A 27,887-nucleotide genomic window follows, 5' to 3' on the forward strand; every position below is an offset into this window, starting at 1 on the left:
ACGGAGTATTATTTTGAGGTTGTGCTTATTTCACTTACATTAAAGTTATCAGTCCCTCCACAGCTGTGTGAACAACATAGTATAGTCTTCTACCCTTCTCTATACTGGAGCCACTTTCACGGACTGACTGCCACGAAACTACAACAAAGGAGATTTTGAGTTCGAGTTTCACTATATGTCATTCATCGTGGAGGGGAAACATCGTTATCAAGAACGGTATATTTGAAAATAATGTGCCATCAGTCTATAAATAGGTGAGATGACTGAACTGATAGAGAATAAATGTTGGTGGTGGAATCAGAGGGTGTTAATATTTCAGCTAGAACATGACGCTCTTCCTTAAGTTTCATGTTTCGTCATCACCACCCCATGTGGTTTCACTAGATTGGGGAAATGTTCCACTTTAATTCCGCCTAACTGCATCTGGGGATCGTTCAGCGCGTGTCTGACGACGCTCCTGACAGTTCGGTGTGCGGTGCTGCAGGCTTGACATGATGGTGGCGATCCCTCTGCTTCTCCTTCTTGTATCAGTGACAGGTAAGAGAGGGCTCTTCGTGGTGTTACAGGGAGGAAATGCACCGTTTTGTCCGATTTGATTCTGTCGTAAAAATTAAAAAAAAAATGTAAAAAAGGGAAATGAAGAATAAAGAAGACGCATTTGACGCACTTCTGTATGGACACAGCAAGAAAAATAGGAAGAAGGAAACCAAAAGGCAGATTCAATCCAACACTGGAAATTACATTAAAATATATAATCCACTATAGACTGGATTTAAAACAGCATTATGCACTACCAGAAGATGATGAAATATATACACGCGTTTCACTTGTGTGAAAGCCAAAACCACAGTGTAGAAATACTCTGTGAAACGACATAAATACAGCATCAAAAAGAGCTACTTAAAGTTATAAATGTAAAAGAACTAAATATGCAGAATGACCCATTTCAGAATAATTCACATTGTAGTTGTTGATGCATTAACGTTGCTTAACCCTTGCAAAACTGATAACAACCACACAGACAGCTGCTTCTATGCCACATTGTGGCATGGAGATATAATCACCAGCTCTACATACAGTATATCACAACATGGAAACTTAAAAACTCAGCACAAAGTCGACTCGTTTTTTTCTTCACACAGAAATCACAAGACTAGAGGCTCCTAGAAATTAGGATGTGGTTCAGAATCCCCCCAATGTGCTTCTGACAGTGGCATCTGCCCAGCTCCTTTCACAGATGACCCACTTAGCTCTTACACTCAGAAAAGAAATTGAGTTTTTGCTTTCTTATCAGCTTTAAGTATATTGCACGTCTTAATAAATGAATATTTATTTGACTAGAACAGTGTTGTAAAATGTACCCCAGTGTCATATTTGAGTTAAAGTTAGTATATTGTGTTAAAATCTTAAAAGTGAAAGTCACACGTACAAATAAAACCAGAGTAAAAGTCTCTTAAAGTCATTTTCTGGCACTAAATGTACTTAGACATGTTAACATGTCTGTAAATATTGTTCTGTGGATTATCAGGTTATCAGTTCGGCAGATTGTCGGATTCAATCCTCAGCTTTTTTTTAATCAGAATTATAGTTTTTTTTTATCTGATTGGCGATAAAATAAATTAATTTAAGAAATGCTCCACTTTTGCTCTGACGCAGCATGCAATCTTCAAAGTAACTAGTAACTAAAGTCATCAAATAAATGTTATGGAGTACACATACACTGTTGCTCCCAAAAAGTAGTGAGGTGAAAGTATTAAATAGCAAAAAATGGAAATACTCAAGCAAAGTGCAGCTACCTCAAAATTGCACTTAGTACAGTACTGCAGTAAATGTACTTAGTTACAATCCATCACTGGATGTGAAGTTTTATGATGGATTATTTATAAACTGACCTAACCTGTTTTATTTTGTAGATAATGTTGTGTCGTGTTTGACTTTGTACTTCCTGTCTTTATCTTTCTATCTTATCTCTTCCCACCGGTTTTCTGTGGTTCACCAAGAATGCGAGCGTTCCCACCAATACTGGTTCTAACCAGCCAAGTTTCTCTGTACGACAAAGCAATAACGATATTTTTAACATTTGCTTCACCAACCACTTCATGTGATATTTTTACGCACTAAAACTGGCGAACATTTGTGACACTTATTCGCAGGTGTGTATCCCGAAAAGAAATATGTCAGGGCAGGTGAGATGGTGGCGCTGCAGTGCCCCCGTTACAGAGGGTACGATCGTGGTATTGGCAAACTGATCTGGACCAGTCACACCACCCAGGAGATGGATCTGACCAGCAACATGTCATCAGCGGAGCAGATGGAGATGGGAGTGCTGGTTCATGGAAGGAGTCTTGTGATTCTCAATGCTTCTGTAAACCATCAGGGGAATTACTCATGCTCTCAGGGGTAAAGTACAGACAGTCTAACAATGATCCTGACTTTGTTTTGTATCCTAATATCTTTAAATAATACTGTGATAATTATATTTTTGGTGAACTTATCCTTTAAACCTTCATATTAATCTCTTCTTTAATGACATAACAGGAAAGCCAGCAGACAGTTCTGGTTTGAGCTGATCGTATATACAACACAGACCAGAGAGTATGAAGAGATGACAACGTACCCAGAGACGTGCTACACACTAGAGTCCTGCAGATTGACATGCCCTGATGTAAATACACCTTCTGAAAACATCAGGAATATTACCTTCAACAGCACTATATGGCAAAAGGTATTTAAACACAGCAAATTTTTCAATGTGCATGGTTATATAATAAGAAGCTCCAGATGTGCAATCAGGTGATCTTCTGACTGTATGTTTTAACCATACCACAGCGTACCATAGCATTTAGGGGGCAAATTATTATTTTTCTTTGACATTTAAGGCTTTTTCTTTCACTGCATGCTTAAAAATTCTACAACAATATCCATCTTGTAGGAAGGAGAGTCATCCTCAACAGCTAAATACTTCCCGAGTGTGAAGGAGAATGACCGTGGTGTCTACACCTGTATCAGATCTTACCTGTATCGTGGTCAAATATACAACATGACCTTTACGGTGGAGCTTGATGTCCAACCAAGCAGTAAGAGAAACACTTTTTGGTTTATCTTGAAGGAAGTTTATATTTTCAATAAAAAGATGGATGTAAAGTGTTTTTTCTTTTTTCACACAGCAAAAGTTGAGAAATCTGCAATGATCACTTCACCACGCATGAGTGACAAATTTCCTGTAGATCTTGGTGAGTTTTATTTCTTGTAGCGTAAATACACATACAAGCATTCACTACCTTTGTAAATTACTACTTTTACATCTTGTGTGTCTGCTATTTCTAGGCTCAACGGTGGTGATTGACTGTCGAGCTGTTGTGTACTCAAAGGATGATGAGGTGTCCTGGTTTATGGACAAATCATTTGTGGGGAGAACCGACAGCTTACCAGTTTTCTACAACACTTCAAACTCCAGGTTTGGAAGTTAATATGTGACACAGGGCCACATAAACACTCTTCACACACAAAATAACTTCTCTTTTATAATCCTCCATTATTTCCTTGGTTTCCTTTTCAGTGAAGGTGGTACTGAAGAGATTAAGCTGACGGCATCTCTAGTCTTCAAAAAGGTGTCGAAAGACGATCTGTTAAAAAATTACACCTGTAAGCTGGAAACTGAACGCCAATCCTCCAGCTTTGTCACCATCACCTTGGTTCAAAAACGTATGTAAGATGGATGGACAGATCAAAAGTGTTCGATACCTTAAAGGTGCAAAATGTAAGAATCATATTTAGGGGGGTAGCATATCACCAGAGTAAGAGTGAACTGCTGCTAACTGTAGCAGCCATTAGCTAGTTAGCTCAGTTAGCTGTGCAGCGAACCCTACGGACAGGGAGCTTGGGGACCAGGGGAGAATTGTTTTTTTACACCGCAATCGCTGGAGCTTGGACCGGGACGGGCCGGAGCTAGCTGGTCAACATGCTAAATTTAGATGATATCTCTGCAACACAATATACAGACATCATAACGTCAAAACTGTTATTTCTTCACATTGTGTTTAAAATTGTACTTTATTTCTAAATTAAAATTCTTACATTTTGCACCTTTAAATCTCAAACCTTATCAATCATCTTGCCTGGTTTCACTTGTTAATGGGGCCACAACTAACAATTATTCTCATTATTGCTTAACGTGTTTATTCATTTATTTTCAGAATAAACAATTGTGTATTTGCAAATGTCAATGTTGTTTATCAATTAACTGACTCACCATTTCATCACGATACTTTATCCAGCTTTTATTCACACAGTGACTGCCGTCTTGTTGTGTACTACCATTAATGAGCGTTTAATTACTATTTCATAAATGTATTCTCTCTGTTATTTCCCTACAGCTCGCCCTTCTTACGGTTCCCTGGCCCTTGGTATCGTCTTCACTGTGGTGGTGATGGTTTTGACAGTAGTTATCTACGTGAAGTTCAAAATTTACATCACTCTTTTCCTAAGAGACACTCTTGGCTGCCATAGCAGCACCTCAGGTATTTGTTTTATTTTGCTAAAAACATATGTTTAAAGGTCAGTTGTGTGGGATATAGCAGGATCTATTGGCAAAAATGTAATATAAGGAGCCTTTTACATCTACAAAGGGACATATAACCTCAACCTCACTTCTAGATGCTACTAAATCCTACACACTGGACCTTTGAGGGGTACACATTCATACTTTTTTGGACAATGTGATATCAGTGAAAACGCTGTTGTTTGTTGTTGTTTGCTTAGATGGAAAGAGCTACGATGCCTTTTTGATGTGTTACAAGAGCGACACAGACGCAGGACTGAATGACTATGACAGAAAATGGCTGGAAAGTGTTTTGGAGGAGAAATTTAGTTACAGTCTCTGTCTTTTTGATCGTGACGTCTTACCGGGGAAAGGTACGTGTTTAAATGTACTACAAGGAACTTTTAACTGGTTAGAAACTGTCACGATTTAATACTGATTCCTCTAAGCAAATAAGACCATCAGCAAGAAGACTGGCTATTTTTGTCGAGTTATTATAGTTCTTCTTAATGCCTGTCACTTACAGTTGGATAACTCATAAATCACCATTACAAAAATATTTTTTATGGTGGAGTGCTGAGGATGAATTGAGGGGTCTCCCAGTCTGAGGAATGAAGCTGTCCTGTCCTGTAGTCTCATATTATGGTACAGCACTAAAACACAGTTTACTTTGTTTCCCCATCATCATATTACAGTTATTAATCTTACATAGCCACAAATATTTACATAACTTCATCAGCATGTATCCTGCATCCATGTAACAGACTTGTGTCTGTTATGTGTTGCCTCAGAACAAATGCACACGCTAGCCAGATCAAGATCTTTACAAAAGAAGCTCACACCACTTTTATCCACAGGGGCTGCCAGAAACAACAAAAACATTAAAGCTGTAGCAGCTTAAGGATATACTTTAAGGAAAATCTACCTAAAACTCTTCATGAAGTGAAATCTGTTCTCTGGTTGGTTGCAGCTGTACAGGACGCTGTGTTAGACTGCGTGCAGCAGAGCCGGACGGTTGTTTTGGTTCCCACCTCTTCGGATCCTGGTCCAGGAGCTGGCTTTCTCAGTGCTATCCATGAAGCCCTTGTGGAGCGACAGACTGGCCTGGTTTTCATCAGAACTGAGGCAACAGAGGTGTGGAGCTCAGGTTCATTATCAGAGGCCTTACAGCTCCTCAGCGAGGCTGGAGACTGCGTCACCTGGAAGGGCGTAACCTCCATGTCGCCCTCCTCCTCCTTCTGGAAGCAGCTTCGCTATTACCTACCTGCCCCGCAGAATGCATCAAAAATAAGGCTTTTACCTAAATAAATACCAAATTCATTTGAAGGTCCAATGTGTAGGATTTTTGTGCTATCTAGGGGTGAGAGGGCAGATTGCAACCAACTGAACAGCCCTTGTATCTGTGCTAAAAATGTGAAAAAAGTGTTTGGTTTGTTCTGGGCTACTGTAGAAACATGGCAGACTGCATGCAAGAGGACCCGCTTCCTTTGTAAATATAAAAGGCTCATTCTGAGGTAACGAAAACTAAACGATTCTTAGTTTCAGGTGCTTACATGGTAATGAAAACATAATTATGAATATTATATTCCATTTCTGCCCCTAAATCCTATGCACTGAACCTTTAAAGGAATAGTTCACTCTAGAACGAAATACAGTCATTATCGACTCACCCTCACGCTGATGAGAAGTCCGGTGTAGTTTCTTATTCCTCAAAGTGCAGCTGGAGACTCGCGGGGTACCCTCCTGCAGCAAAAATCCATATAACAGCGTAAAATGGTGTCCAAGACGAAAAGGTCCATAAAACTACACAAAAACTTTGTAATATTCCTCCATAGTGCCCCGCAGGTCTCCAGCTGCACTTTGAGGAATAAGAAACTACACTGGACTTCTCATCAGCATGAGGGTGAGTCGATAATGACTGAATTTCGTTATAGAGTGAACTATTCCTTTAACTTTACTTACTTTTCAATCCTATATAACATCTTGTATTCTCGAATTGCCCAGTCGAAAACTCCTCTTGTATGGCCGCTGATGCAAGCAACTTTTCGTCTCGGCCGCAAATGCATATAATGTATGTACATATGAATGTAATATAAAAATATGAAACTGCTTTTTGTTATAACATCAGGCTATACACTGTTACTACAGGCATATAATTGCTTAAAGGTCATATTGATACATTTTTGTGGAGATTAATCTTTTTCTTTTGTTTTAATACATCTACAGAGCATTTACAAAGGTGAAAAATAAAAGCATCTCTGTTTAAAACATTATCAGGAATGTGAATTAATCATTTTACATTGTTTTCAAAAATGTGTACAAAAAGATTGTGTTGTTGTGTTGTTGTGTCTGTGGAAGAATTCTAACAGTAGTATAAAAACCCCTTTGGTATTATAGTTCTACAGTACGCACTCAGCATACTGTACTGGCCTAACATTAGCTAGCATTATCTACGTTTACATTAGCTAGCGTTAGCAATGTTAACTTTTGTTTTCTTGCCAGCGTTAGCAACGTTGTCTAAGGTAGCAACGTATTATCTTAAGTCTCTAACATTAGCAACATTTGCTAGCTAGTGTCACATTTGCATTAGCAAGGGTTATCGATGTTGACATTAGCTAGCATTATCAATGTTAATGTTTGCTTGCTAGAATGAGCAACGTTGGCTAAGGTAGCAACGTATACAGTCTCTAACTCTAAGTGTACAAACTGGCAACCACATGATGAGGCAGATGATTCGAACAAGAGCGGTGTTGTAGCCTGTATTTGAAAGATGTAACATGATTTTTTGTCTTTATCATTGTACATTTCTTGCCATACCACTGTGTGCAAAACTTTCACTTGAATTTGTTCTTGAACATGCGAGCTCTGCTCCCTGAGTTTACTGTACCATGATAAGTGCCACTGTGACGCCCAAGGGCAAAATATTTTAAAGCTGCGCTTCAAAATAAACTGTATCTTCAATCGTAACACCACCAAAATTTTGTCCAGACTATATCTCTTAAAAGCTTTTTAGCCTCTTTAAGCTCCGTGTTTTGGTTTTGATAACCCTGCTTTCAACAGAAACGTGCACATTTGGGTTCATATTTCATTTTCAGAAAAAGAGGGTCTCATAAACCAAATGGAGACGGAAGATGTTACTGTGCAGCTCACACTCAGAAAGACCTTTTCAGTAGCTTTGGAGACCTCGACAGAGCAAAATGCCTCTAAAGACTGAATTTATACTTGTCAGATGGTCAGAGAGACAATTGTTTGCCAGGTAATATTTGTTTTCTTTCCGAGACCGATGTGAGGAGATCAATATCACTCTCGTGTCTGTATGGAGCAGGAGCAGGACATGCTTAAAGGTGCAAAATGTAAAAAATGTAGTTTAAAACATTACAGAATGAGAAGAAATTACAGTTGACGTGTCAAACAAAACCCCCGTTTCAGCCGGGAGATGTGAGCAAGCTACGAGTTTGCTACGTTCCACAAGCTCTTAGTTTTTTAAATAAACAAAATAAACTGACAAAGTGTGGAGGGGAAATATAATCACCCATTATCCTTACAACCATACATATTTTTAATTGAACAACAATTCAAAAAACGTGTCATTCAAACTCGAAAGAAACAAAAAATGAACTTATTGAAACCGTCTTCGCTGGCCAGTTAAGGGTAATGAGAAGTCAAGCAGTAAACGGTGGTATACAACAGAATATTCAATATAATAGGTTTTTCTCGAAGGCCTCTTCTGGCCTTTTCTGTTCCTTGAGTGAAACCGGCCGGGTCGCACCACGTCAATCTCTATCGAGAGGCTGACAAACACAGGGCAGGGGCAGAAAACGAATGTATGACTATGTATGCATATGTTACTTTATGCCACAGCTTTATGCAAGTTTACGCTAGAGTTCGAATCATTCTGCGTTGATAGAAATTAAGATTACAGATACAGGCCAATGAAAAACAGGTGTGACCCAGAAATTCAGGGTGTACACCACATTCAGGTTAAACCTAATTACATTTAAATTTATGTTTAGAAAATTGTGTTTGGGTCTCCCTTTAGTATAGTCTCCTGAATTTTATCATGTTAAAAAGCATTAAAAAAGTACCATATTTTCTGTGCATCACTGTAGCCTACTAAGTATTTACATTTTTTATGCTTAAAATCAAAAAAGGAAGCTTTGCTGCAGTGTTTTCTTTCACAACACAGTCAAATGTTACGCCATAGCAGTTCACACAGGAAGCCCCTCGCAACTAACGAGAGCACCGTTCTAGAGCAGGTTCCAGTGAAACGATGTTCGAACCCAACCAAACAGGAAACCCTAGCTACCACCGACTAGAACATCTATATGTTGTGTGAAAACATTTTGCACCTCATATTACCACCGAAGAGGCGAGGAGCAAACATTCGTCAAAAACTCCGAATGTGGTTACTTGACAGGAAAAAATGCTGAAATGTGAAGAAAACGGATTTCATCAGCGTGGTCAATCAACAAGCAGTGTTTACATTTTCAGGGTTACAGGATGCCGCCTGGATACATTGTCATTGTTATTTTTTTAATCGTTCCTGTTTTCTCGGAGGAATGCTGTGTGGGAAACTTTAAAAAGAGAAGAACAGGTATGTCATTTCAACTCAAATTGTATTTCAATACTTTTTCTAAAAGAGGCTTTTTTCAATGTGACTGTTCATATGTTTAAAAGGAAACATAAATGTGATTATAAAGGACGTCCCACACATTTTTACATTGTACAACTAAGATGAAACAGACATACGACTCTGTACCAACTGCAGAACTGATCATGTCTGTAGGGCTCGAGCAGAATATCATACACCAGCACTACAGAGTTGTGGAGGGGGAAAGATTCATGATGCCATGCTTAAAATGTGTGAACCCGAACACGGCGGTGGTGTGGTCCAGGACTGGAGAAGGCAGAGATGGAAATGAACAGCCATCTTTTCACTGTGGGAGGGAGTTCTCAGCTGAAGCCAAACATTCTGGAAAATACACGTCCCTCACATGGTAAATAATCATGTTTCACTGTCATGACTAATTAAAAATAAAAGGTTATGCCTTTATTGATCCCAAGAGGGTGAAATTCAGGTGTGGCAGCAAAAGAACACAAAAAATACAAATAAAATAGAGAAAAGCACAACTACATGTGTATACAATGATGACTTTGGTAATTGGTAATGACTTTCTGATCACAAAGCAAGGTCTGAACTCTGTTTTCTGGTTTCAGTGAATGACGTGGTTGATACCTGCATACAGGAAGCAGCAGTCCTAAACCAATCTCTAGATTCATTCATTTAAGTTGACCACTTAAAACTTCCTTTAACTGTCTCTCTCCGTGAATCACATGATGATCTGCGTTTTGAACTTCTGTTGTTGCGACCCTCTCTATCGAGGCCGCTGCTACTTCCTACCTCTCTAGTTCCAGCCCCCTTGCTATTTTGGACAGGTGTGATGCTATCACACTGATAAAAGTATGACATACTGTATATTGACAATACAGAGACATATATTCATCTAAAAATACTCAAAATTGCTGAAATTACTGTTTGTTCCAACCGCAAAAGTTGTCTCCATTAGTAGCTACTTTAAAAACCTTTGGAATACAAATTAAATGGTAATTTTGATGTGTGTTGTCCGTGTTTCTGCCCTCCAGTGGCAGCAATTTGTCCATCCATCTACAGGTGGTGGAGAAAAGCAGTCTGAGATGCTTCCAGCCTGAGGAGACCAGTACAAGCCTGCGCCAGGCTGCCGGGGGGAAGATCCCCTGCCCAGGTCTCAACTGTAGTGACAACACAGATGTCAGGTGGTACAAGGTAGACTAAACACAGGTAGAGGATTTTTAAATGGAAACATATAAACTACAGCACAAGTTAAATGTGTGTGCTTTCTTAAAGGGTAGCAAAACAGTGTGTGAGCGGAGAACCTGCTGTGTGGAGAATGGCTGGCTACGTCTTTGCCAAGTCAAGGAACAGGATACTGGTGTATTTTTCTGTGACAGACAAGTGAATGAACAAGGAATCAGGTGGACCTTCAGGAGGAGTGTTGACGTCAGAGTAGTACGTAAGTGCTGTGTTTCTCTGCATGTGTAGTGGGTGAGGGGAAGTACTGGGTGAATTGTCACCACTCTATTGGAGGGACTGGAGTGGAAATGTATGTTCCCTTATTACTTAACAAGGGAACATTAGCTTAAGCTGTGGTTGGCAAGATTGTAGAAACCAGCCAGAGCAAGCTGGAAAGCATCCAACAGAAAAAAATCCCACTTCGAAGTGACATGAACACGCACTGCCTGACTACACCGACACAAACTGCCCTGTAGCTCTCGTGTTAGCAGATAGTTTGCTACATTCCACAAGCTTTTAAATACAGACATAAACAAGTCTGTTAAATACTACAATAGCCATCATGCATGACCACAAATCAGTCCAAAAAGGGCAATTAAGTACGTGTGTGCTTTGTGCTAACGTTAGCCACTAAACGAGTGTGTTGCTCTAATCTTGAGCTCAAGGGCCGCGTGCTAAGTACTTCTGGGTTATCTAGCTGGCTCAGGTGCTGTGTACTATCAAATTCTTTTCAGGAAAGTCTTGCCACTCGGCAGCCATATTGGCAACGACCCCATGCAGTTATTTCGTGCTAATGTTACGGGTCTCAACACGGTAAGTACCTCAGTAACAAATGATTTTTGCTTCGGTGCCGTTCTGGTTCCTGAAAAACACAGGTGAAAGTTCAGAGGAATGAAGACACAAACCGAGGCTTTCTCTTCCCAAATTTCCTCTGGGGAGGGGGCGGATACCCTCGCCGTAAGAAACCTGGGTGCAGCAACACCTGTGCTCATTAGCTCCGCTCTTCTCTGTCCTATGAACTAAGGCTTTGTCTCACAGATTGTGGAAAGAGTCATTTTGGTTATTAGGCTTAATACTCGTATTGTGTTTTGTTTTTATAAATAGTGAAAATAAAGACTTAAAATAATATTAATATCAATAAACAATATTACAAAAAATATTTGACATTTTGAGTGTACCACGCTAACAAGACCAGGGAGAGAGCTGTAACTTCACTTTCAATGGTCACCAGGATATAAAAACTGCATGTATACAATCACATCCAGTATCCAGTCAAATCTAATAAAAAACACTTGTTTTTACCACCTAGGTGTACTACTAAGCATGCATACGGTTTAATAACACCAACTTGAATATATATCCTGATATATCCACGCAAGCTTTTCAGTATTTGTAACCAAGTCATCCTTGCCGAACCGCATTATGAGTAAGCAGTTAACAAACCTTCGCAGTATAATCCATCCTCTCGCCCGTATTATTGTCTTTCTTTTCCGCTGCAGATGAGCGCACAAACAACTTGGACTTCATGGGTCGTCTCATGGGTGTGATCTTGTAATGTGTGCCCCCTGTCGTGGATCAGTCATGTAGTGCGCGAACCAAAAAAAATGCAGTACTCCCGATTACACGATAGAAAGTTGTGTAGTGACAATGGCATAAGAGAGTGTCGCAGTAACACCTTTGATGTTTTCTTTAGCTTTCACTTTTCTAATCATTACTGATGTTTCCTGATGAAACCCTGTTGTGATTGTTATACATATTGAATGTATTCCACTTTAACTGTTTGATTTATTAATGTAGTCATTTTAAGCCCTCAGTTGAACTTGCAAATGGCAAAAGTTTCTTTTTTTTATTAAAAGTTGAACGTCGTGATTCTTCTTCGTCTTGACGTGTTACTTTCTTACACGTGGGTGTAGCGAAGTAGAGGTCGGTTCTGATTCATACAGAATCAATGTTTTTCAGACACAATATACACTAGACAGATTATAATTCGGCACTGTGTGACTTTCTTTCCCCTGCCCCAACAGCTCATTTCTCACCAAGTAAGCGTCCCAAAATTTTGCATCCTGATGGCAAAACAGCAGAGAAAGTGGAGCTTGGTAAGTGTGTCCAAACATGCTATGATACCGTTGTAACTGTAGCTCATACTTATATATACATAAGATATTGAATGTCACTTTGATCAGGACATTCAGTGCAAGATTATAATGGCCATGTTTTTGTACTTGTTCTAGGTCGGAATCACACTCTTATATGTGAGATTAATTTTCCTTTTGAGATGGAGTTCTCACCAGAGGTGCTTTGGTACATGAACTATGGTGGCAACACGAACAATGCGACCCCACTGCCCCTGGAGCCGCATAAGTGAGTTATTAGTCGGTTGTGAATTTGTAGACATGATGCTTCAGGTCGGCTTGCACGATAACATTTCATTAGGTTTTATTTCTGAAGTTTCATCAATTACCTGAAACTCTTTTTGTGATTCAGATGTGAGAAGGTAGAACCTGAAGGGTTCAAGGTCACACAAAGAGCCATCATAAAAGATGTGACCCTACAACACCTGAACAACACATATACCTGTATCACCAGTAATACTGTTGGAAACAGCAGTGTCACCATCAAGCTCAAGAGGAAAATTAAAGGTACAATTGTTTCTATTTTTATATTCTCGTCTTTGTTTAATTCATACTATATTTTCTACATAAAATTGTTACATTACAATGCAAATAGTTCTTTAAATATAGATCAAAGATATCAACATTAAATGACAATACAGATAATAGAAAATAAATATAATCTAAGTCCCTTCAGGCTGAGAGCCGAGTGCATCTCCCTGAAAGTGCAGACGCTTTACACATTTTACACCACGGGAACACGAGTTGAAGGTGAGGTTGTTGCCTCAAACCAGTCACTGAGGCAGCTGGATGTGTCTGTGCAGGCAAATCTCATTGCTGTGAGCTATGAACCTGAAGACTTAACTCCTGTTTAATCTGTTGTGGTCGGAAAGAAGGCAGCATCTGACCCATTTTGATATCTTTACTCAAACCGAAAAAGTTCCACCTGTTGAGTTCAAAGATTATGAAACCAATCCAGAGGCTCAACAGTGACACCACAAAAACTGTAGCTATTTTCAAACATCCATGTGCACACAGTTATGTCTGCCACTGAGTTTGAAACATTAGGTTTTATTTGTGCAGTGAACACTTAAAGCTGCACAAATCAATATTTTTATATTTACAAGGGATCAAATGACCATGCATCGTGTGAAAGTAATCGATCTTGTGAAATTTGGTGAATTACAAGTGATGCAAACTGTCCTCCTTGCATCAGCGGGGGTTTGATTGCACAATCATTTTTGTTTACTGGCCCCAAACAGCCAGAACACTTTACTGTACATTAGCCATAAGCTAGCTAGCAACAGCATGCAGTGAGGGCGTGTGTGTGTTTGAATTCAGATGAGTATCTCAATGAACTCAGCACTCACCAGAGACATCAAGATCTCTCTCTTCTTTTTCCCCTCTCCTCATTTCCCCCTCATCCCCAACTGGAGGAGAAATTTAGTGTGTTTGCATCACTCGCGCTGCATCTGTTAGCATCTTTGCATCGACTTTGTATGTAACCTTGACTCTTCTGCTTCACTTTCATTGGGAACACACCATTAGAAATCGAGATTTCAAGAGAGATGTATTGCTCCCTCAGCCTTTTAGTGTCTCCCAGCTAATTTTTTTTTTTCTGGTTCAATCTCACAAATCATTTTCTGAAACAGCAAACATTTTTTAGCAAAAAGCTCAAATTAACCAACTGTACTCTACTTATCCATTACCATTGGCAGACAGACATACTAGCTAAGATTAAGATTGTCTTTATTTATCCCACAACGTGGAAATACACATGTTACAACAGCTCGAGGTGCAACAGTACAAGTAGAATCAGAAATCAGCTAGAGAAGAAAGCGCTGGAGGTGGACTCCAAACGCAACTCTGAATTACTGCGAATGTTTCGACATGTTTGCAGCAACTGTTTGCTCAATAACTCCATAAGGTGACATTGCTGCTGTAAAGACATCATACGATCTAATGAGTGTATTTTGGACTGGGTTTCAGTGAAATGGCCGTCGCTGGTTGGCTATCCCATTGTGGCTTTGGGGCTGGTTGCTGGGCTGGGAATTGTTTTGCATGTGAAGTGGCTGGAGCTGCAGCTGATCTACAGATCCCGCTTCCAACATGGAAAATGTGACATAGGTGAGAATGCCAACTTATCACTAACTTATCACTTGTTAAAAGTGTTGCCAAAGCTGCGTGTAGCATGAAAGAAATACATTTAAGAGCCCAGATTTAAATTTCTAATGTTTTGGTGCCACAATTGTATTTTTCATATCCCACCACCAATCAGACGAGAAAGAGTTTGATGTGTTTCTGTCGTACGTGTTGAGCCCCACATCAGCAGACGTGGAGGGACTTTTGACGCCTTCCTTCTCGTCAAGACCTGAAAATGATGCCGAAAGTAGGTCCAACAAGTTCACTGTATTGATTCATTTTCATGCAGCTACACTCGTAAAATACAGTAACAATCACTTTTATTGGCAGCATGTTCGTCCAGCATGGACCCACTGAACTGCGAGGAGGGTAAAGCCACCCAGAGACCACTAGAAGTGCTGCTTCCCAAAGTGTTAGAGGACCGGTGGGGGTATCGCCTCTGTCTGCTGGAGAGGGACATGCTTCCTGGAGGAGGTCAGAGGATCGATCGTGTGTCTCTGTGTGTCCTGACTGCAAGTTATCCTGATGGTTTCCATTTTGTTTTTCAGCATACACAAATGATGTGGTCCTTGCAGTACAGAGAAGCCGAATGCTTATCTGTCTCCTGTCAGCTGACTACCTGTCCAACAGCAATGCAGTGTTTGAACTGGAATCAGGAGTTCGGGTAGGACTATATTTCCCAGGCTGACGACACTTTCTTGTCACATCAGAGTAATCCAGAGTTTCCAACCTGCTTGGTAAATTCATATTTTTATTAAAGCCTCGATATGTCCACTTTGTTGATTCATTAGTGCCAGAAAAACAGACTTTTGCCAAAGACAACCGTTCAGTGCAATTCAGCGCATGTTTAATGTTTTTTTATCATCAGTCCACAGTTTTCTGCAGTGTTCACCATGTTAGGTTTTTAAAGGACATATAAGGTATTTTAATACCTGTTTTACAGTCATATAGGTCAATGTATGAAAGTTTCCAGTAAGGAAGATATGGCCTAGATGTATTAATATCTCAGTTAATGAAGTTAATATCAAGGGTTAATGACTTTAACGTGACCTGGACCCAGATATGTGGCATAAAATGGATGGATGGATTAACTAATTAAAAATTAATTTGTGCTTTACTCTGCCTTTTTGTAGTACTGAGATCAGGATTTTAGGTCAAATTTGGATTGCTACGGTTGATTTTTTGCTTTGGGAAGTAAACAGGTCATATGAGTTAGCCATGTTGCTACCACAGGGATGTGCTCAGTGGCGGATTTAGCACTTTGGGGGCCCAAGGCGAACTTAGCTAGGGGGCCCTCCACATCTGTTTTTTTAACACAAAAAAAGTAGGAAGGGCCACCCCAAAGGCACCTGTCACCACTCGCTCTAAATAAAGAGTGACTGGAGTGTGAGAATTAAGTTTCAGATATAACACCAGTGTGTCAAAGTGCCAAATATTTATTTTTTGTAAAAATCTCACCAGACACACGCATGTGTGCATGTGTGTGAGTGTGTGTGTGTGTGAGAAAGAGAGAGAGAGAGAGAGAGAGAGAGAGAGAGCTTAGTTGGACTAGTAGAGACTGAGTGTATGGGAGTGAGGTTGTAATAATGGTAATTATTAACGGACATTGTGTAAAGCAACTAATGCTAGAGAGCTTGAGAGGGAGAGAAGTAGAGGGAGTCATCTTCCAGTAGGTCAACATCACTTTCGTGGTCAGAAGAAGGGGGGCTATTTGGCCTACTTACCACCACATCACACGTCTTCATCAGTCATTGGTAGCTCCTCCACAACTCTACTGGGTTGTCTGCACTATCGGACTCGGGAACAGCGGATTGTAGCTCCTCATTTTCGCCACAACATTGGGCTAGCTCCTCAGGCTCTGAGTCTGCAACGACGTGTTCCTCGACATTAACGTTATTATTTGTGTCAACCGGTGGTGGCACAGTAAAAAAACTTGTTAACTTTGGTAGTGTGGTGTTTTTCTTTTTAGTTTCTTCTCGCGTTTTCCTCTTATTAGACCCACTTGGATATTTACCCTCATTTTACCAGAACTCCGACCGCACACCTCTTTCGTTAACAAACCGCAGCACTTCACTTCCTGGCTGCTGTCTTTCGTCTTTTCGCGGTCATGACGACTCATCCATTATAGTATGAAAGGGGAGGGGGGCAGATAGTATGATTTGGGCATTCTGATGTTTTTTTGTTGTTTTTTCTTTATTTTCTGTTTAGAAGTACACAATTATAATTTACAAAGACAATGGTGGGGGGCTACTGGCCGGAGGCCCCGGGCCCCTGCTGGTTGGGGAGAGGGCAGCTGGTTGGGGGCCCCTGCAGGTTAAGGGGCTCAAGGCAATTGCCTACCTTTGCCTTAATGGTAAGGCTGCGTCAAGATGTGCTAAGAGGAGGGAATTTGAGGATTTACTTGCATATTTAGCGCATTAACTACAGATCGCATACACTTTACTGTCAAACATTTTTCTGTCAGTTCCTTAACCATTCTGATATTGTTTATGCCACGTTCTGGTATTTGTACTGTTTCCTGTTCCTGTAATTGTAAATGTTTCTATTCTAAGAAAGTGTCTTCTTCTGGGCTGTAGTTCCCAGTAACAGTAATCCATGCAAGCCTAAGACAACCACATTGGTTTCCTTTTAAAACATCATTGACAACAAAACAAGATCTGTGGGTGATAGGAAAGTTGTTCTAAAAATAAAGCCACAAGCAAAACCATATCACTTCAACTTCTTACACAGGAGTTCTGTTGAGTGGTTCTGTATTATTTTAAAGAACTGGTTTAATATTTCACTCAGAAAAACACAGTTCATTAATGATCTGTAACTTGGTCCATATCTTTAGGCTCTGCTGCAAAACTCTAGCCTCAAACTCCTGCTAATATGGACCACTAGAGCCTCAGCATCTCTTGTCCAGCCGAAGCCTCCGCTGCCCATTCTGGTCCAGAGGGCCCTGAAGGTGCTACCCAGTCTGGACTGGACATCAGGAAAACCTGGCAGAGCCACCAGCAACTTTTGGAAGACTTTGAGGAAGAGACTGCCCGATCATAGAGTTCAGCTGGTTCACTCATCGGCCCAATGATAAGACTGCATTAAACATTTTCTCCTAACGATATTCACAGCATATTTATTGTACAATGCAGCTTGTATTACTACATTCTTCACTGAAACTGTTTGCAGGCATGTGCAATTAGAGGAAATCCCCATGAGGTAGGGGTAGAGACACATAATCATAATGTATCATTTTCAAATGAAGGGGGGAAATGATTCACTCTTTGGGCCAAACTCATCATCAGGGAGTGAACCCGTTCTTTAAATAAACTGCATCAGTTAAACAGTGTGGAATTATCTATTCATTTTTAACTCTACTGTTAAAAACATCAAGAAGAATCAATCTCACTGATTTCTAGTACATTTATAAATGACAAAATGTACAGAAAAAAATGGACACTATTAACAATAAATCTTCAAAGAATTAGTTTTCATACGGCTGTTAGTTAACCAGCTTAAACGCAAACAACTTGTGGGGTTACAGCAGACACATCAGCAATGAAAATTTGACACACTGTTTCATCCATGTGTTTTATTATTATTGGCTTTTAAATATCTTTTCATTAGAGGTATGTTTGATAAATCAGGTTGGGGCAGTGGAAATGTATTCATTTAGGGAAAGCCCCTTCTCAACAGAACGGTAACGTACAGGGGAGTTGAAAGTTTATATTTTTGATAAAGGGGATCTTTCAAAAACTCACAGACGTACCACAATTACCTGAACCAAAAGGATTGGGGCTTTATTTCTGAAGCGTGGACTTTCTGATGAGAAGCAGACGATAAAGAGTTTTGAGTGAGCCTTATCATTGCTAACGTATATCTTAACCACCCAGAAATCACTGAACATGACCAGCACCCTGGTGTCAACATCACAGCTGTATGACTCTGTTCTTCACACAGTTGTTAACTAAAACTAAAAACACACTATCAGTCCTTCCATTTGCCAGTTTCAATGAAGCAGGCAGGAATCTGGTACTGAACAAGCAGAACCAGAAATACTGGCACAAAGCTCAAACATAAAAATCAAACAAGAATGCCTATGAGGTGGCACAGCTGGTGAAAACAAAGGGTTGTACATTTAGAAACTAAGTGAAATAAAACAATCTGTACGTCTAGACTATGCCCCACACACACACATGCACGTTAACATAATACCCAAATGCACACTCCCATTTGTGGATTTAAAAATAAAACATTATCACACTTGTATGTACATTTTTACACAAAAATAAGACAAGCAACACTAAGAGCTCACTCAGGACCACAGTCACCAGCTTCAGATAGGAACAAGCAAGTCACAAAAGGGGCACGAGGGCTCTAAAATACTATGTTTTCTCATTAGCCAGCTGAAAGCAACCGTAGCAAATTCTACACAGTTTGAACAATATTCTGGCTAATTTCTATGTCCCATCTCCCAACTCGTCTCCTCTCATCACAGAGGTTTAACAGTCTGGTACCTCTCCTCTCAGTTAGCATCAGCCCGTAGTGGTTAAAAACGTAAACGTGAGTCAGTCATGGAGTATCATGGGAAGCTTACATTTTTCTTCATCTCATGTCCACAATGCTGAGAAGGTGTCAAACACAAGGCTACAGTGAGAAATAATTTGAGCCTTCATAGGTATCACTCACATGTTGTCAAATTATAGAAAATTATCCATTAGAGACAAAAACGTGATTTTTTTTTTTTTTTTTTTTTTTTACAGTTTGTCTGCTTGGGCCTTCATCTTCCTCTCCCAAAGTTTTTGATGATCGGAGAAGCCCTGCTTGCCCTTGTTAAAGGAGTTGGGTCCTGCAGATGTGGGTGTCTCCCTGAAAAGACAGCAGATTAGTCACTCCAAACTTAAGTAGAAACACTAAATGTGAAACAGCAATTTATTTAAAAAAAATATTCAAAACATTAATGTTTTGATAAAAGAAGAAAGTGAGGAAACATGTTTGTAGGAGTGTGTTTATACCTGCCAATGTTCTTCATCCTCATCTTTGCTTCCGGAGGCATCTCCTCAGGTTCACTCTACATGTGGGCAAGAGAAAGTTAAGGTGAGCCTCTGCATATTTATTGTTTATGGATTTATACAATCAGGACGTCACTGTTTGCATGCACACTTACATCATCATCTTCGTTAAAAACAGACGCCAGCCCTGTCTTTTTCGGAGGGATAGATGGTACAGGCTCCTTGGGTTTCTGGAACAGGTTGGGGATAACAACACAGCACTTAATATCTTCACTTTCTTAAGATAATAAAATGCAAATAGATCAAATGTAAAACTTTCTTTTACACAAGGTCCATTGCAACACACTCACTGTTGCTCCAAGTTTGATAGATATGGGGTTGGACTTCTTTCCCAGCGGACTGCTCATGCTAAAGCCTATCTTGGAGACTTTGCGGGGTGCTGGAGGGTCTGCTGAGGATTCATCCTCATCCTCGGGCGTGAGATGCTGGGATGTGCGTTTGACTGCTGTCCCTTCTCCTCCCACATTGCTACAAGAGACAGGCTTAGTTTTCACTCTGCCTTCCTCCTCCTGCGGCCCTGCTTGAGGCAAGACAACTCACCAAGGTGAACAACAGTTTCCTGTGAACTGGAGAATAATATAAACCACCTATATCACCTTTACCTGTGTGGCTAATGTTACGTTTCTACCCATCAACGAAACAAAGATAACCTGTGTCCTGTTTTATAAGTCAGCCAGGGGACTATGTGTAAAATCTACCGACAATATCGGCCTTTAAGTTAACCTAGGGGTACTGTACGCAGGGTCTGGCAATAATAATAACGTTGTTACTCATCCTTATGGCAATAACCTGCGTCCAATAGCTTAGGCTAGCTACTTGCACACTAGCTAGGTTAATGCTAAGTTAGCAAGCTAACAAGATAACTGTCTGCTGCAAGCAAGACTTTGCTTTATTGCCAGGCTAACGTTAACAGTAACTTAAACCAAGTAGTCAGAACCAGCCACATCTCCACATACAGTTTAAAAGAAGAAACGTTAAGACTGTGTTGAGTGTAACTTCGCTAGCATTGGCTAGCCAATGATAACGTTACATAGCTAACATCGAGTTAGCTGAGTGAAGTTTTACGAACGTTTCCTCTGACATTAGTTTTAATGGGTCAGTTTTAATGGATATTCAGCAAATGAAACTAACAGGAACGACTGCTCTTTTCTTAACCGTGTGTTAGTCGTTAAACCAGCACAAATATCACCTCCGTCTTCGGTGAAACTCCTTCTGTTATGCTTGTAGTCCGCCATCATATCTCCTCTGAAACTTGCCAGCTCAGTGAAGTCGTGTCCGCCAGTCTTCTTTTGGCGCTGTGAGCCAAAGACGCTGAAACGTACACTGTTTAAACAGAAGAAGAAGAAGTACCAACATGGACAGGTACGTATTGTGAGGACGGATCGGTATGATCATAACGTCCTTTGTAAGGATTGGGAATTTCATCTTGTTTTGTGGTGGATAATGTCTCTTATGATTAAAACATGTGTGAATCTGTCAAGTGAATCACAAGATTTTTACGTGAGTCTACACTGAAACGAGAGGTGGCGCTAATGCACCCGAGAGCCTCCTCTGGCTGCCGACGGCCACTTAAACCAAAAGAGACGAAGAAGAAGGAGGCAGAGGAAGAAGGAGGAGAAAATATGGCAGTAAGCTAATTTGGCATACAGACAGCTAGCTGGTAAGATTAAAGACGTAAACCTGATGTTACAGAACTGGTGTGCTATATTTATCTGCTCCTTTTGTCAGGTACTAATTAAAATGTCACAGCGCTCGAGCTAACGTTGATAAGATGACGTCCATGTCGCAGTTGTAGCCTGAAAGTTGTTGTGCTTACGTTAGATGTGGGTGATATGCTGTGTTAGCTAACGTCAACAGGGGAAGTTTGCTTTGTGACACTTTGTTTGCTATCTTACCATGTGTTTGTCTTGTTGGTTTGTTTGTTTGTTTACAATGGGCCCATAGCTTGTCTCGCAGTTTCTTAATAATGGCTTTTAGCTAGTAGCTAACACTGGATCACTACCTGTATTTCACTGGCTGTGTCTCTAAACTTTTACTTGTCTCATTTCTCCCAGGCCCTTAAACAATGTGTACCAGTCAAGATGGGGCAGACCCTGTGCATGTGCTCCCGTGGCTCCATCAGCATTGACAACAAAACATATTACTTTGTCCAGAAACTAGACGAAGGGTGAGTTTTAAACTCTAGTTAACTACACCTTTAAGGTTCAGTGTTTAGTTATTTGTTCCCATAAAAAGACCAGACCAACACTGAAGTGATCCTACGAGTCCCGTCTGTAGAGCCAATGCTTGATTATAGTTTACACCTCTGACCTCCACAAAAAAAAACTGAGTGTGGGTGACGTCTGTCTTCATTAGAGTAACCATGGACATTGAATGTTTTTCCCCCTGGACTTTAATCTCTGTGTGTCCTCTCTTCAGTGGGTTCAGTTTTGTCGATCTGGTGGAGGGAGCAAAGGATGGACGCTTCTATGCCCTGAAAAAGATCCTGTGCCATGACCGTGAAGGCCGTCAGGAGGCTCAGACAGAGGTGGAGATGCATCAGGCGTTTAATCACCCCAACATCTTGAGCCTGGTTGCTCACACCTTTGTTGATCGTGGAGGCAAGACTGAAGCCTGGTTACTTCTGCCTTATATGAGAGTAAGTAGATGTTGGGGTGTATGTCCAAAAAACATCCAGGTAAATGATCTGATTCTGATAAATCGATGTGTTTGTGTGAACAGAAAGGCAGCCTTTGGTCTGTTCTGGAGAAGCTAAGAGACAAGGGGAGCTCAATGCCTGAAAAACAGATTTTGCAAATCTTGCGTGGCATCTGCTCTGGACTCAAGGCCATGCATGAAAAAGGCTATGCACACAGGTAAACTGTCTCCTCATACACACACATGTGCATAGGACACATATGACCAGCATAAATACTCTTGTGCTGACTATTCATGGGAAAATGCCCAGAGCTAGTAATGTATCAATGAGTGCTCAAAATGGACGTCCAAATATGTTATTCTAGTGCTAAAAACAATTTCTGCCAAATGAATCAAATTGCCCACCACGAGACAGTGGGGATACAAATGTTGATGTTATATATGAACGTCAAATGTTAGACTAAATGTTGGACCACTGTCTTGAAAAGTGCTTTAACAGGTTTAACGTTTTGTAGCCCTCTGCCATGTTGTACGTTGTCTTGATCAAGTGAGAATTGCATATTTTTGTAAACTTTAATAGAGAATTGCATTACATTTGTTTGATTTTATAAAATGCGGTTAAAAAAAATCATGTGGATTGTTCAGATATTAAGGTACCAAGTGTGACTGAGTATACTGTAAAACCATTCATATGACAGTGAAGGTATTCGGCACAAATTGGTTGATCATTTAACTTGAAAAAATGTCAACAGCAACAACATCATGTTAGCTCAATGAACAAGATTGCATTTTTTAAACTGTCATGTAATCATTGACTTAATTATCCAAATGGCAACTTCAGTGTGTTTCTTGTTTTTTAATATTTGCATTATTAAATTGCATCTGAATGCTTTTTGTCTGCTCTGATTTGACAGAGACCTTAAGCCCACAAATGTGCTTCTGGATGAGGATGACAGGCCGGTTCTGATGGACTTGGGCTCTATGAACCGTGCCAGGATTGAGGTAAGGGTGCAGGGTCTACAAAGAGTGTGTAATATTTTACTGATTTAAAAAAAAAAAAAAAGCTTGGTTAGCTACAAGAAAGGAGTCTTAAAATGAAAACAAACATCCAGGCAAACAAAGACAAATCTGCAATGTTGGGAGATGTGTAATCTCCACATACTACAACGTCACAAACCGTGGCCCCTCATCAAGTTCATGTGCAGATAATGTTTTGAGAGCAAGTGTTCACTATGCTTCACATTGTTGTACAAAATATGTCCAGATTTCTGCCTCTAGATGGCAGAGTTACCTTTTTAATGTCGATGAACCACATATTCAATATGTCATGCTTCACAATCACAACATTAAACCATCCATAGGTAGCAGCTTTTATGGAAACCTGCGATAACATAACGTATCTTTGAGAGTGAGAGATCGAACAGTAGAGTGGTCAGGTAGACATTTAAACCCACAAAGAGCAGCTACCAGGTATTGTCTAAAATAGTATAGCTTTTAACTTTACCCGTGTTTTACCAATGTAAAAAAAAATAAAGAGTGTAACAAACAGAAGAACGAGTGATGTTATCAGGAGATATTATTGAAGCACAATTAATTTGTAGTCTTATTGTCATAATTTGCTCTTTTGCTACCTAACCCAGGAAGTTTGTCATGTTTTTGTTTTTCTCCCTGCTTACAAGTGACAAAAATGCAAGAGCAAGACCATGGCAATTGTTGCTAAAGAATAAATGTTTATGTAACATTTGTAGAGCGGGCAACATACCTGTCTGCTGAGCATCACATATCCTTCAAAAAAAGTCTGTTTGTTTCTGGCTGGCTGTGTTGTTTAGGGCCTGTCCTCTAAATATGAAACATTAACTACGTGATCCTTACCCTGTAGTAATTTTAATAAAACTTGGTTCATTTCAGGTCAGAGGATCCAGAGAAGCCATGACCATTCAGGACTGGGCAGCCCAGCGATGCACCATTTCCTACAGGGCTCCTGAGCTCTTTAATGTCGAGAGCCACTGCATAATAGATGAGCGTACTGATATCTGGGTAAAGTCTTGTATTCTTCATCCCCTTACACTTGTGTATTTTGTGTATATTGCATTGTCAAGTGAGACCACTTAAGTCTCTCAAATCAAGTGATCAATCCTTCACTTACTGTTTCTGTTTCTCGTCTTTTGATGTCTTCCCATACCCCACCAGTCACTTGGCTGTGTGCTTTACTGCATGATGATGTTGGAGGGGCCGTATGACATGGTATTTCAGAAGGGGGACAGTGTTGCCCTGGCAGTCCAGAATCCAGTGTCAATCCCACAGTCTTGCAGGTGAGTCTTCACACTGTAACATTATCCTGCAGTGTAACAGTGTAGCAGCAGATCGCTCCTTTGGGTTAGTACCATTTGAGTACACAGTACACAGTTTGTAGGATGATGCAGGTAATGCAGAACCAAAGCTTTAAGCTTTGGTTCTGCATTACCTGCATCTTCTAGTGGTGCACCATTTTGTGACCCAGATGAAAAGAAACGTATCCTTATGCATTTGGGGGGTTTTTGTGTTCCAAACTTGCACTGACCGTTCCCTTTTTAATAACAATACAATATTGCAATGTGAAAACTCAAGTTGGTATATTTTGTAGTTTAGGTTTTTTGTGTATTAACTCAGATCTGACCTGGAAACCTCACTTCATGTTGTTCTGTTTAGTATAAAGAGGTTATTCATATCAAAATAGTCCTGTAAATTGATGTTAATGATGCATGCTTGTGCTTAAGTTTAAAAGTCACTCATTAAGTTTTGTCTAACTAAATACACATCAAATGTCAAGCTGTTTTAACTTGGTGTCGGCTTGTCTTGTGCACAGTTACTCGCAAGGCCTTCAGATGCTGCTGAGCTCCATAATGGTGTCCAATCCCCAGGAGAGACCAAACATCAGCTGGGTTCTTGACCAGGTACAGGACCTGCAGAGTCGCAGCCCCAACACCCAAACCAACATGGTCTGATCTTGCACGGTGCACTGAATATGGGAGACCTTTGCACACATAAATAAACATCTCTAATTTTAAGCTTGAAAAATATTCCTTTTATTTATTGACTTTACTGTAAAGGCCTTGGTACAGGCTTTCTCTCAGCTTGGGAAGCTTGGCAACCGTATCAACTTTTGGTTTGATTGACCTGATCCAGCCAGTGTACGATAGTGGATTGTCATAAACTTAGAGATATCTAATGAAGGGCCTTAAATTTAATTATCCAATATGATGCTTTTGCAATGGTCAAATGTTGCCTCTAATAATGAAATGCCTTTACCGTGTAATCTTAAAGGGATAGTTTGACATTTTAAAAAATGTGATTATTTGTTTTCTCCGAAAGTTAGATGAGAGGATAGACATCACTCTCATGCCTGTGTGTTCATTGTGAGGCTATAGCCAGCAGCCTGCTAGCATAGCTTAGCATGAAGACTGGAAAAAGGGGGGACCAGTTAGCTTGGCTCTGTCTGAAAGTAAAGAAATCCCTTACAAGCGCCTCTAAAACTCACTTATTATCTTGTTATATCTTGTTTGTTTAATCTGTACAAAACCCAAAATGTAAAGATGACAAGTGGTGGTTTTAAGGAGGTTTATTTGTGGGGTTCATTCAGCTTTTGTGTAGATTAAACACAGAAGATATAACGTGATAATTAGTGAACTTTAGAAGTGCTGGAAGGGAGATTTTGTTACCTTTTGACAGAGCTACACTAGCTGTTAACTACTTGCTATGCTAACAGGCTGTAGCCTTCACAAATACATGTACTGTATGTCTAGCATATTCTTAAAGAAATAAAATCATCTTAAAATTGTAGTTATTTATACAGTAAAAGGGATTACATAAAAGCTTTGCCAAACTTTCCAGTTGATGAAAGCTAACCGAGTTTAATACATATCAGATTAGGTTCCCTACAATGAAGGAATATGGTCCAATTCACTTTATTATTTTTAACTGTATTCCTAAGTTTTATGTGTGTAACATCTTGTCATTACACGTGTGTCACAATAACAACCTTGCCATCAGCTTTTCTCCACCCTTGCTATCTTGTTTGTCTCTACTGGGGAAAAGTTGAGAGGCAGGGTGCTCCTCACCTGCAATGCTGCTTTTGAACACACAGAGGTGCTCCACCATCACATTCCCCTGCCCCACATGTTGACGTGATGATTGACCATGTTTCTGCCTGCACAGTTGATTATGTGTGATTGGGCTCTTTATAAAACAAGGTGAACAGTATCTGCTTACACACAGGAAAAAAACATTTAACAAGAATAGTGTTACTGTTAAAAGCGTAAACAAAAGGAAATAATAAGTTAAAGGAATGACTTAGAAATATTTTATTAACTGTAAGTCAAAGGTATTGTCATGTCTCCTATTGCAGTTTAACCCTGTTTGTACTTCACTTTTCTCTGTATTGTGTTTTTAAACTGTTCTCCATTCCAGCCTTGCTTATGTTGAATAAGTTCACTCAAAAATGGAAAATTCAGTCATTATCGATTCATTACCATACCGATGAAAACAGGTGAAGTTTGGTAATCCACAAAACATTTCTGGAGCTTCACAGTAAAACAGCGTTGCAGCATTCGCTAAACTGCCTTGGGACATGTTTTAAAACTAAAATAACAACAGAAAAAAAACATAAAATGGCTCCAAACAGTGAGTTCAAGATTGCAAATGGATTTAAAAAAGACGTTATTAACACCCTTTATAAAAGTGTTGGCGCAAACCCTGTCTGAAGTGGGTGCAGGAGCCTTTTTATTGTTTATTATTATACATGTCCTCATCTACTTGAGTTATTTAGGAGAATGCTGCAACGCTGTTTTGCTGCGAAGCTCCAGAAATGTTTTGTGGACTACGCATCTTGAACCGACTTTCCATCTGCATGAGGGTGAGCAGACAATGACTGCATTTTCATTATTGCGTTCCATGTCATGTGTGAATGTGGTGTCACACTTTTGTTCTCTCAGGGTTCATCCACATCTCAAAGGGTCTGACCGTCTTAAGTAGTAGACCTAGATGGTACCATTTAAAACTGTTATTAGATTAAATTATGCTTTGGGCATTCAAGTGAAGACAAATGCTTTGATGACTCTGTAATGTGCTGATATTGAACCATATTAGAACCAAAATATTTGATTGATGGACAGTTAACTTAAACAGTTAATTGTTGGAATGGTAATTGACATACTGTTTAAATATATTTTCTTTTTAATGCATTAAGTTTGTGAAATGGCTACGAATATTTGTGTGGTTGTTAATGGAGAACTAATGCTGTTATCACCTGGCTGGTAAATTTAAGGATTTTTTTAAGTGTACTAGTAAAGTTCACAGATGATATTATATGCAAGAGTGTGTTATTTGATTATGGAAAATTCTGTTTAAATTATGCTTTATCTCTTATTCACTGCACAGTAAAGGATGAATGAACGTTATATATGTAGCAGTCTGTACACAGTTTTTAATATGATTGTGAAATAAAATGGCACCCCAGATGAAAAAGTATCAGTCACGTAAAGTATGTGAATCAGTACTCAGAAACAATTACCAGCATTTGATGAGTTAAAATTCTCTTA

General features: G+C 39.8%; 4 protein-coding genes across 7 annotated transcripts; 3 read left to right on the forward strand and 1 right to left on the reverse strand.

Annotated features, from left to right (window-relative positions):
• The first annotated feature begins 418 nt into the window (after positions 1-418).
• Positions 419-6,153, forward strand: LOC311254738 (interleukin-1 receptor accessory protein-like). The gene is made up of 10 exons (XM_084348678.1): positions 419-537; positions 2,154-2,400; positions 2,539-2,725; positions 2,933-3,077; positions 3,168-3,233; positions 3,328-3,457; positions 3,560-3,705; positions 4,377-4,520; positions 4,762-4,914; positions 5,511-6,153. The coding sequence occupies exons 1-10, from the start codon at positions 492-494 to the stop codon at positions 5,846-5,848; spliced, it is 1,602 nt and encodes a 533-aa protein (XP_084204804.1). The 5' UTR covers positions 419-491; the 3' UTR covers positions 5,849-6,153.
• Positions 6,154-8,869: 2,716 nt separating this feature from the next.
• Positions 8,870-17,852, forward strand: LOC311258007 (interleukin-18 receptor accessory protein-like). 2 transcript variants are annotated; one of them, XM_084354037.1, is made up of 12 exons: positions 8,870-9,134; positions 9,327-9,537; positions 10,184-10,343; positions 10,425-10,590; positions 12,395-12,466; positions 12,602-12,731; positions 12,855-13,009; positions 14,471-14,608; positions 14,760-14,870; positions 14,954-15,097; positions 15,172-15,287; positions 17,457-17,852. In XM_084354037.1, the coding sequence occupies exons 1-12, from the start codon at positions 9,041-9,043 to the stop codon at positions 17,691-17,693; spliced, it is 1,734 nt and encodes a 577-aa protein (XP_084210163.1). In that variant the 5' UTR covers positions 8,870-9,040; the 3' UTR covers positions 17,694-17,852. The 2 variants fall into 2 exon arrangements, with proteins under 2 accessions (XP_084210163.1, XP_084210164.1); XM_084354038.1 differs by having other exon boundaries at positions 15,172-15,360; positions 17,457-17,581.
• Positions 17,853-18,007: 155 nt separating this feature from the next.
• pcnp (PEST proteolytic signal containing nuclear protein) lies at positions 18,008-20,973 on the reverse strand. Of its 3 annotated transcripts, none has more exons than XM_084354073.1 (5): positions 20,864-20,973; positions 19,965-20,191; positions 19,770-19,844; positions 19,618-19,673; positions 18,008-19,471 (listed from the first exon to the last, which is right to left on the reverse strand). In XM_084354073.1, the coding sequence occupies exons 1-5, from the start codon at positions 20,910-20,912 to the stop codon at positions 19,360-19,362; spliced, it is 519 nt and encodes a 172-aa protein (XP_084210199.1). In that variant the 5' UTR covers positions 20,913-20,973; the 3' UTR covers positions 18,008-19,359. The 3 variants fall into 3 exon arrangements, with proteins under 3 accessions (XP_084210199.1, XP_084210198.1, XP_084210197.1); XM_084354072.1 differs by having other exon boundaries at positions 19,965-20,194; positions 20,864-20,964; XM_084354071.1 differs by having other exon boundaries at positions 19,965-20,142; positions 20,806-20,924.
• A 251-nt stretch (positions 20,974-21,224) lies between these two features.
• Positions 21,225-27,816, forward strand: stk16 (serine/threonine kinase 16). Its single transcript, XM_084354056.1, has 8 exons — positions 21,225-21,334; positions 21,729-21,841; positions 22,093-22,312; positions 22,396-22,529; positions 23,226-23,313; positions 24,220-24,348; positions 24,502-24,623; positions 25,157-27,816. Exons 2-8 carry the CDS (start codon positions 21,756-21,758, stop codon positions 25,293-25,295), a joined length of 918 nt encoding a protein of 305 aa, XP_084210182.1. The 5' UTR covers positions 21,225-21,334; positions 21,729-21,755; the 3' UTR covers positions 25,296-27,816.
• Positions 27,817-27,887: the final 71 nt, after the last annotated feature.

Source organism: Pagrus pagrus (assembly GCF_965226575.1).
Source record: "Pagrus pagrus genome assembly, chromosome: 1".
NCBI classification, from domain to species: Eukaryota; Metazoa; Chordata; class Actinopteri; order Spariformes; family Sparidae; genus Pagrus; species Pagrus pagrus.

Excerpts from the sequence above, each read along its gene's own strand:
- LOC311254738 (XM_084348678.1), top strand. The coding sequence starts at position 492 with ATGATGGTGGCGATCCCTCTGCTTCTCCTTCTTGTATCAGTGACAG. Across the intron at positions 4,521-4,761 it reads CTGCCATAGCAGCACCTCAG|ATGGAAAGAGCTACGATGCC; the intron begins GTATTTGTTTTA and ends TTGTTTGCTTAG. Across the intron at positions 4,915-5,510 it reads TGACGTCTTACCGGGGAAAG|CTGTACAGGACGCTGTGTTA; the intron begins GTACGTGTTTAA and ends GGTTGGTTGCAG.
- LOC311258007 (XM_084354037.1), top strand. The coding sequence starts at position 9,041 with ATGCCGCCTGGATACATTGTCATTGTTATTTTTTTAATCGTTCCTGTT. Across the intron at positions 13,010-14,470 it reads GCTCAAGAGGAAAATTAAAG|TGAAATGGCCGTCGCTGGTT; the intron begins GTACAATTGTTT and ends ACTGGGTTTCAG. Across the intron at positions 15,288-17,456 it reads AACTGGAATCAGGAGTTCGG|GCTCTGCTGCAAAACTCTAG; the intron begins GTAGGACTATAT and ends CCATATCTTTAG.
- pcnp (XM_084354071.1), bottom strand. The coding sequence starts at position 20,912 with ATGATGGCGGACTACAAGCATAACAGAAGGAGTTTCACCGAAGACGGA. Across the intron at positions 19,674-19,769 it reads TTTTTAACGAAGATGATGAT|AGTGAACCTGAGGAGATGCC; the intron begins GTAAGTGTGCAT and ends GCCCACATGTAG. Across the intron at positions 19,472-19,617 it reads AGGATGAAGAACATTGGCAG|GGAGACACCCACATCTGCAG; the intron begins GTATAAACACAC and ends CTGTCTTTTCAG.
- stk16 (XM_084354056.1), top strand. The coding sequence starts at position 21,756 with ATGGGGCAGACCCTGTGCATGTGCTCCCGTGGCTCCATCAGCATTGAC. Across the intron at positions 22,313-22,395 it reads TACTTCTGCCTTATATGAGA|AAAGGCAGCCTTTGGTCTGT; the intron begins GTAAGTAGATGT and ends TTGTGTGAACAG. Across the intron at positions 22,530-23,225 it reads GAAAAAGGCTATGCACACAG|AGACCTTAAGCCCACAAATG; the intron begins GTAAACTGTCTC and ends CTGATTTGACAG.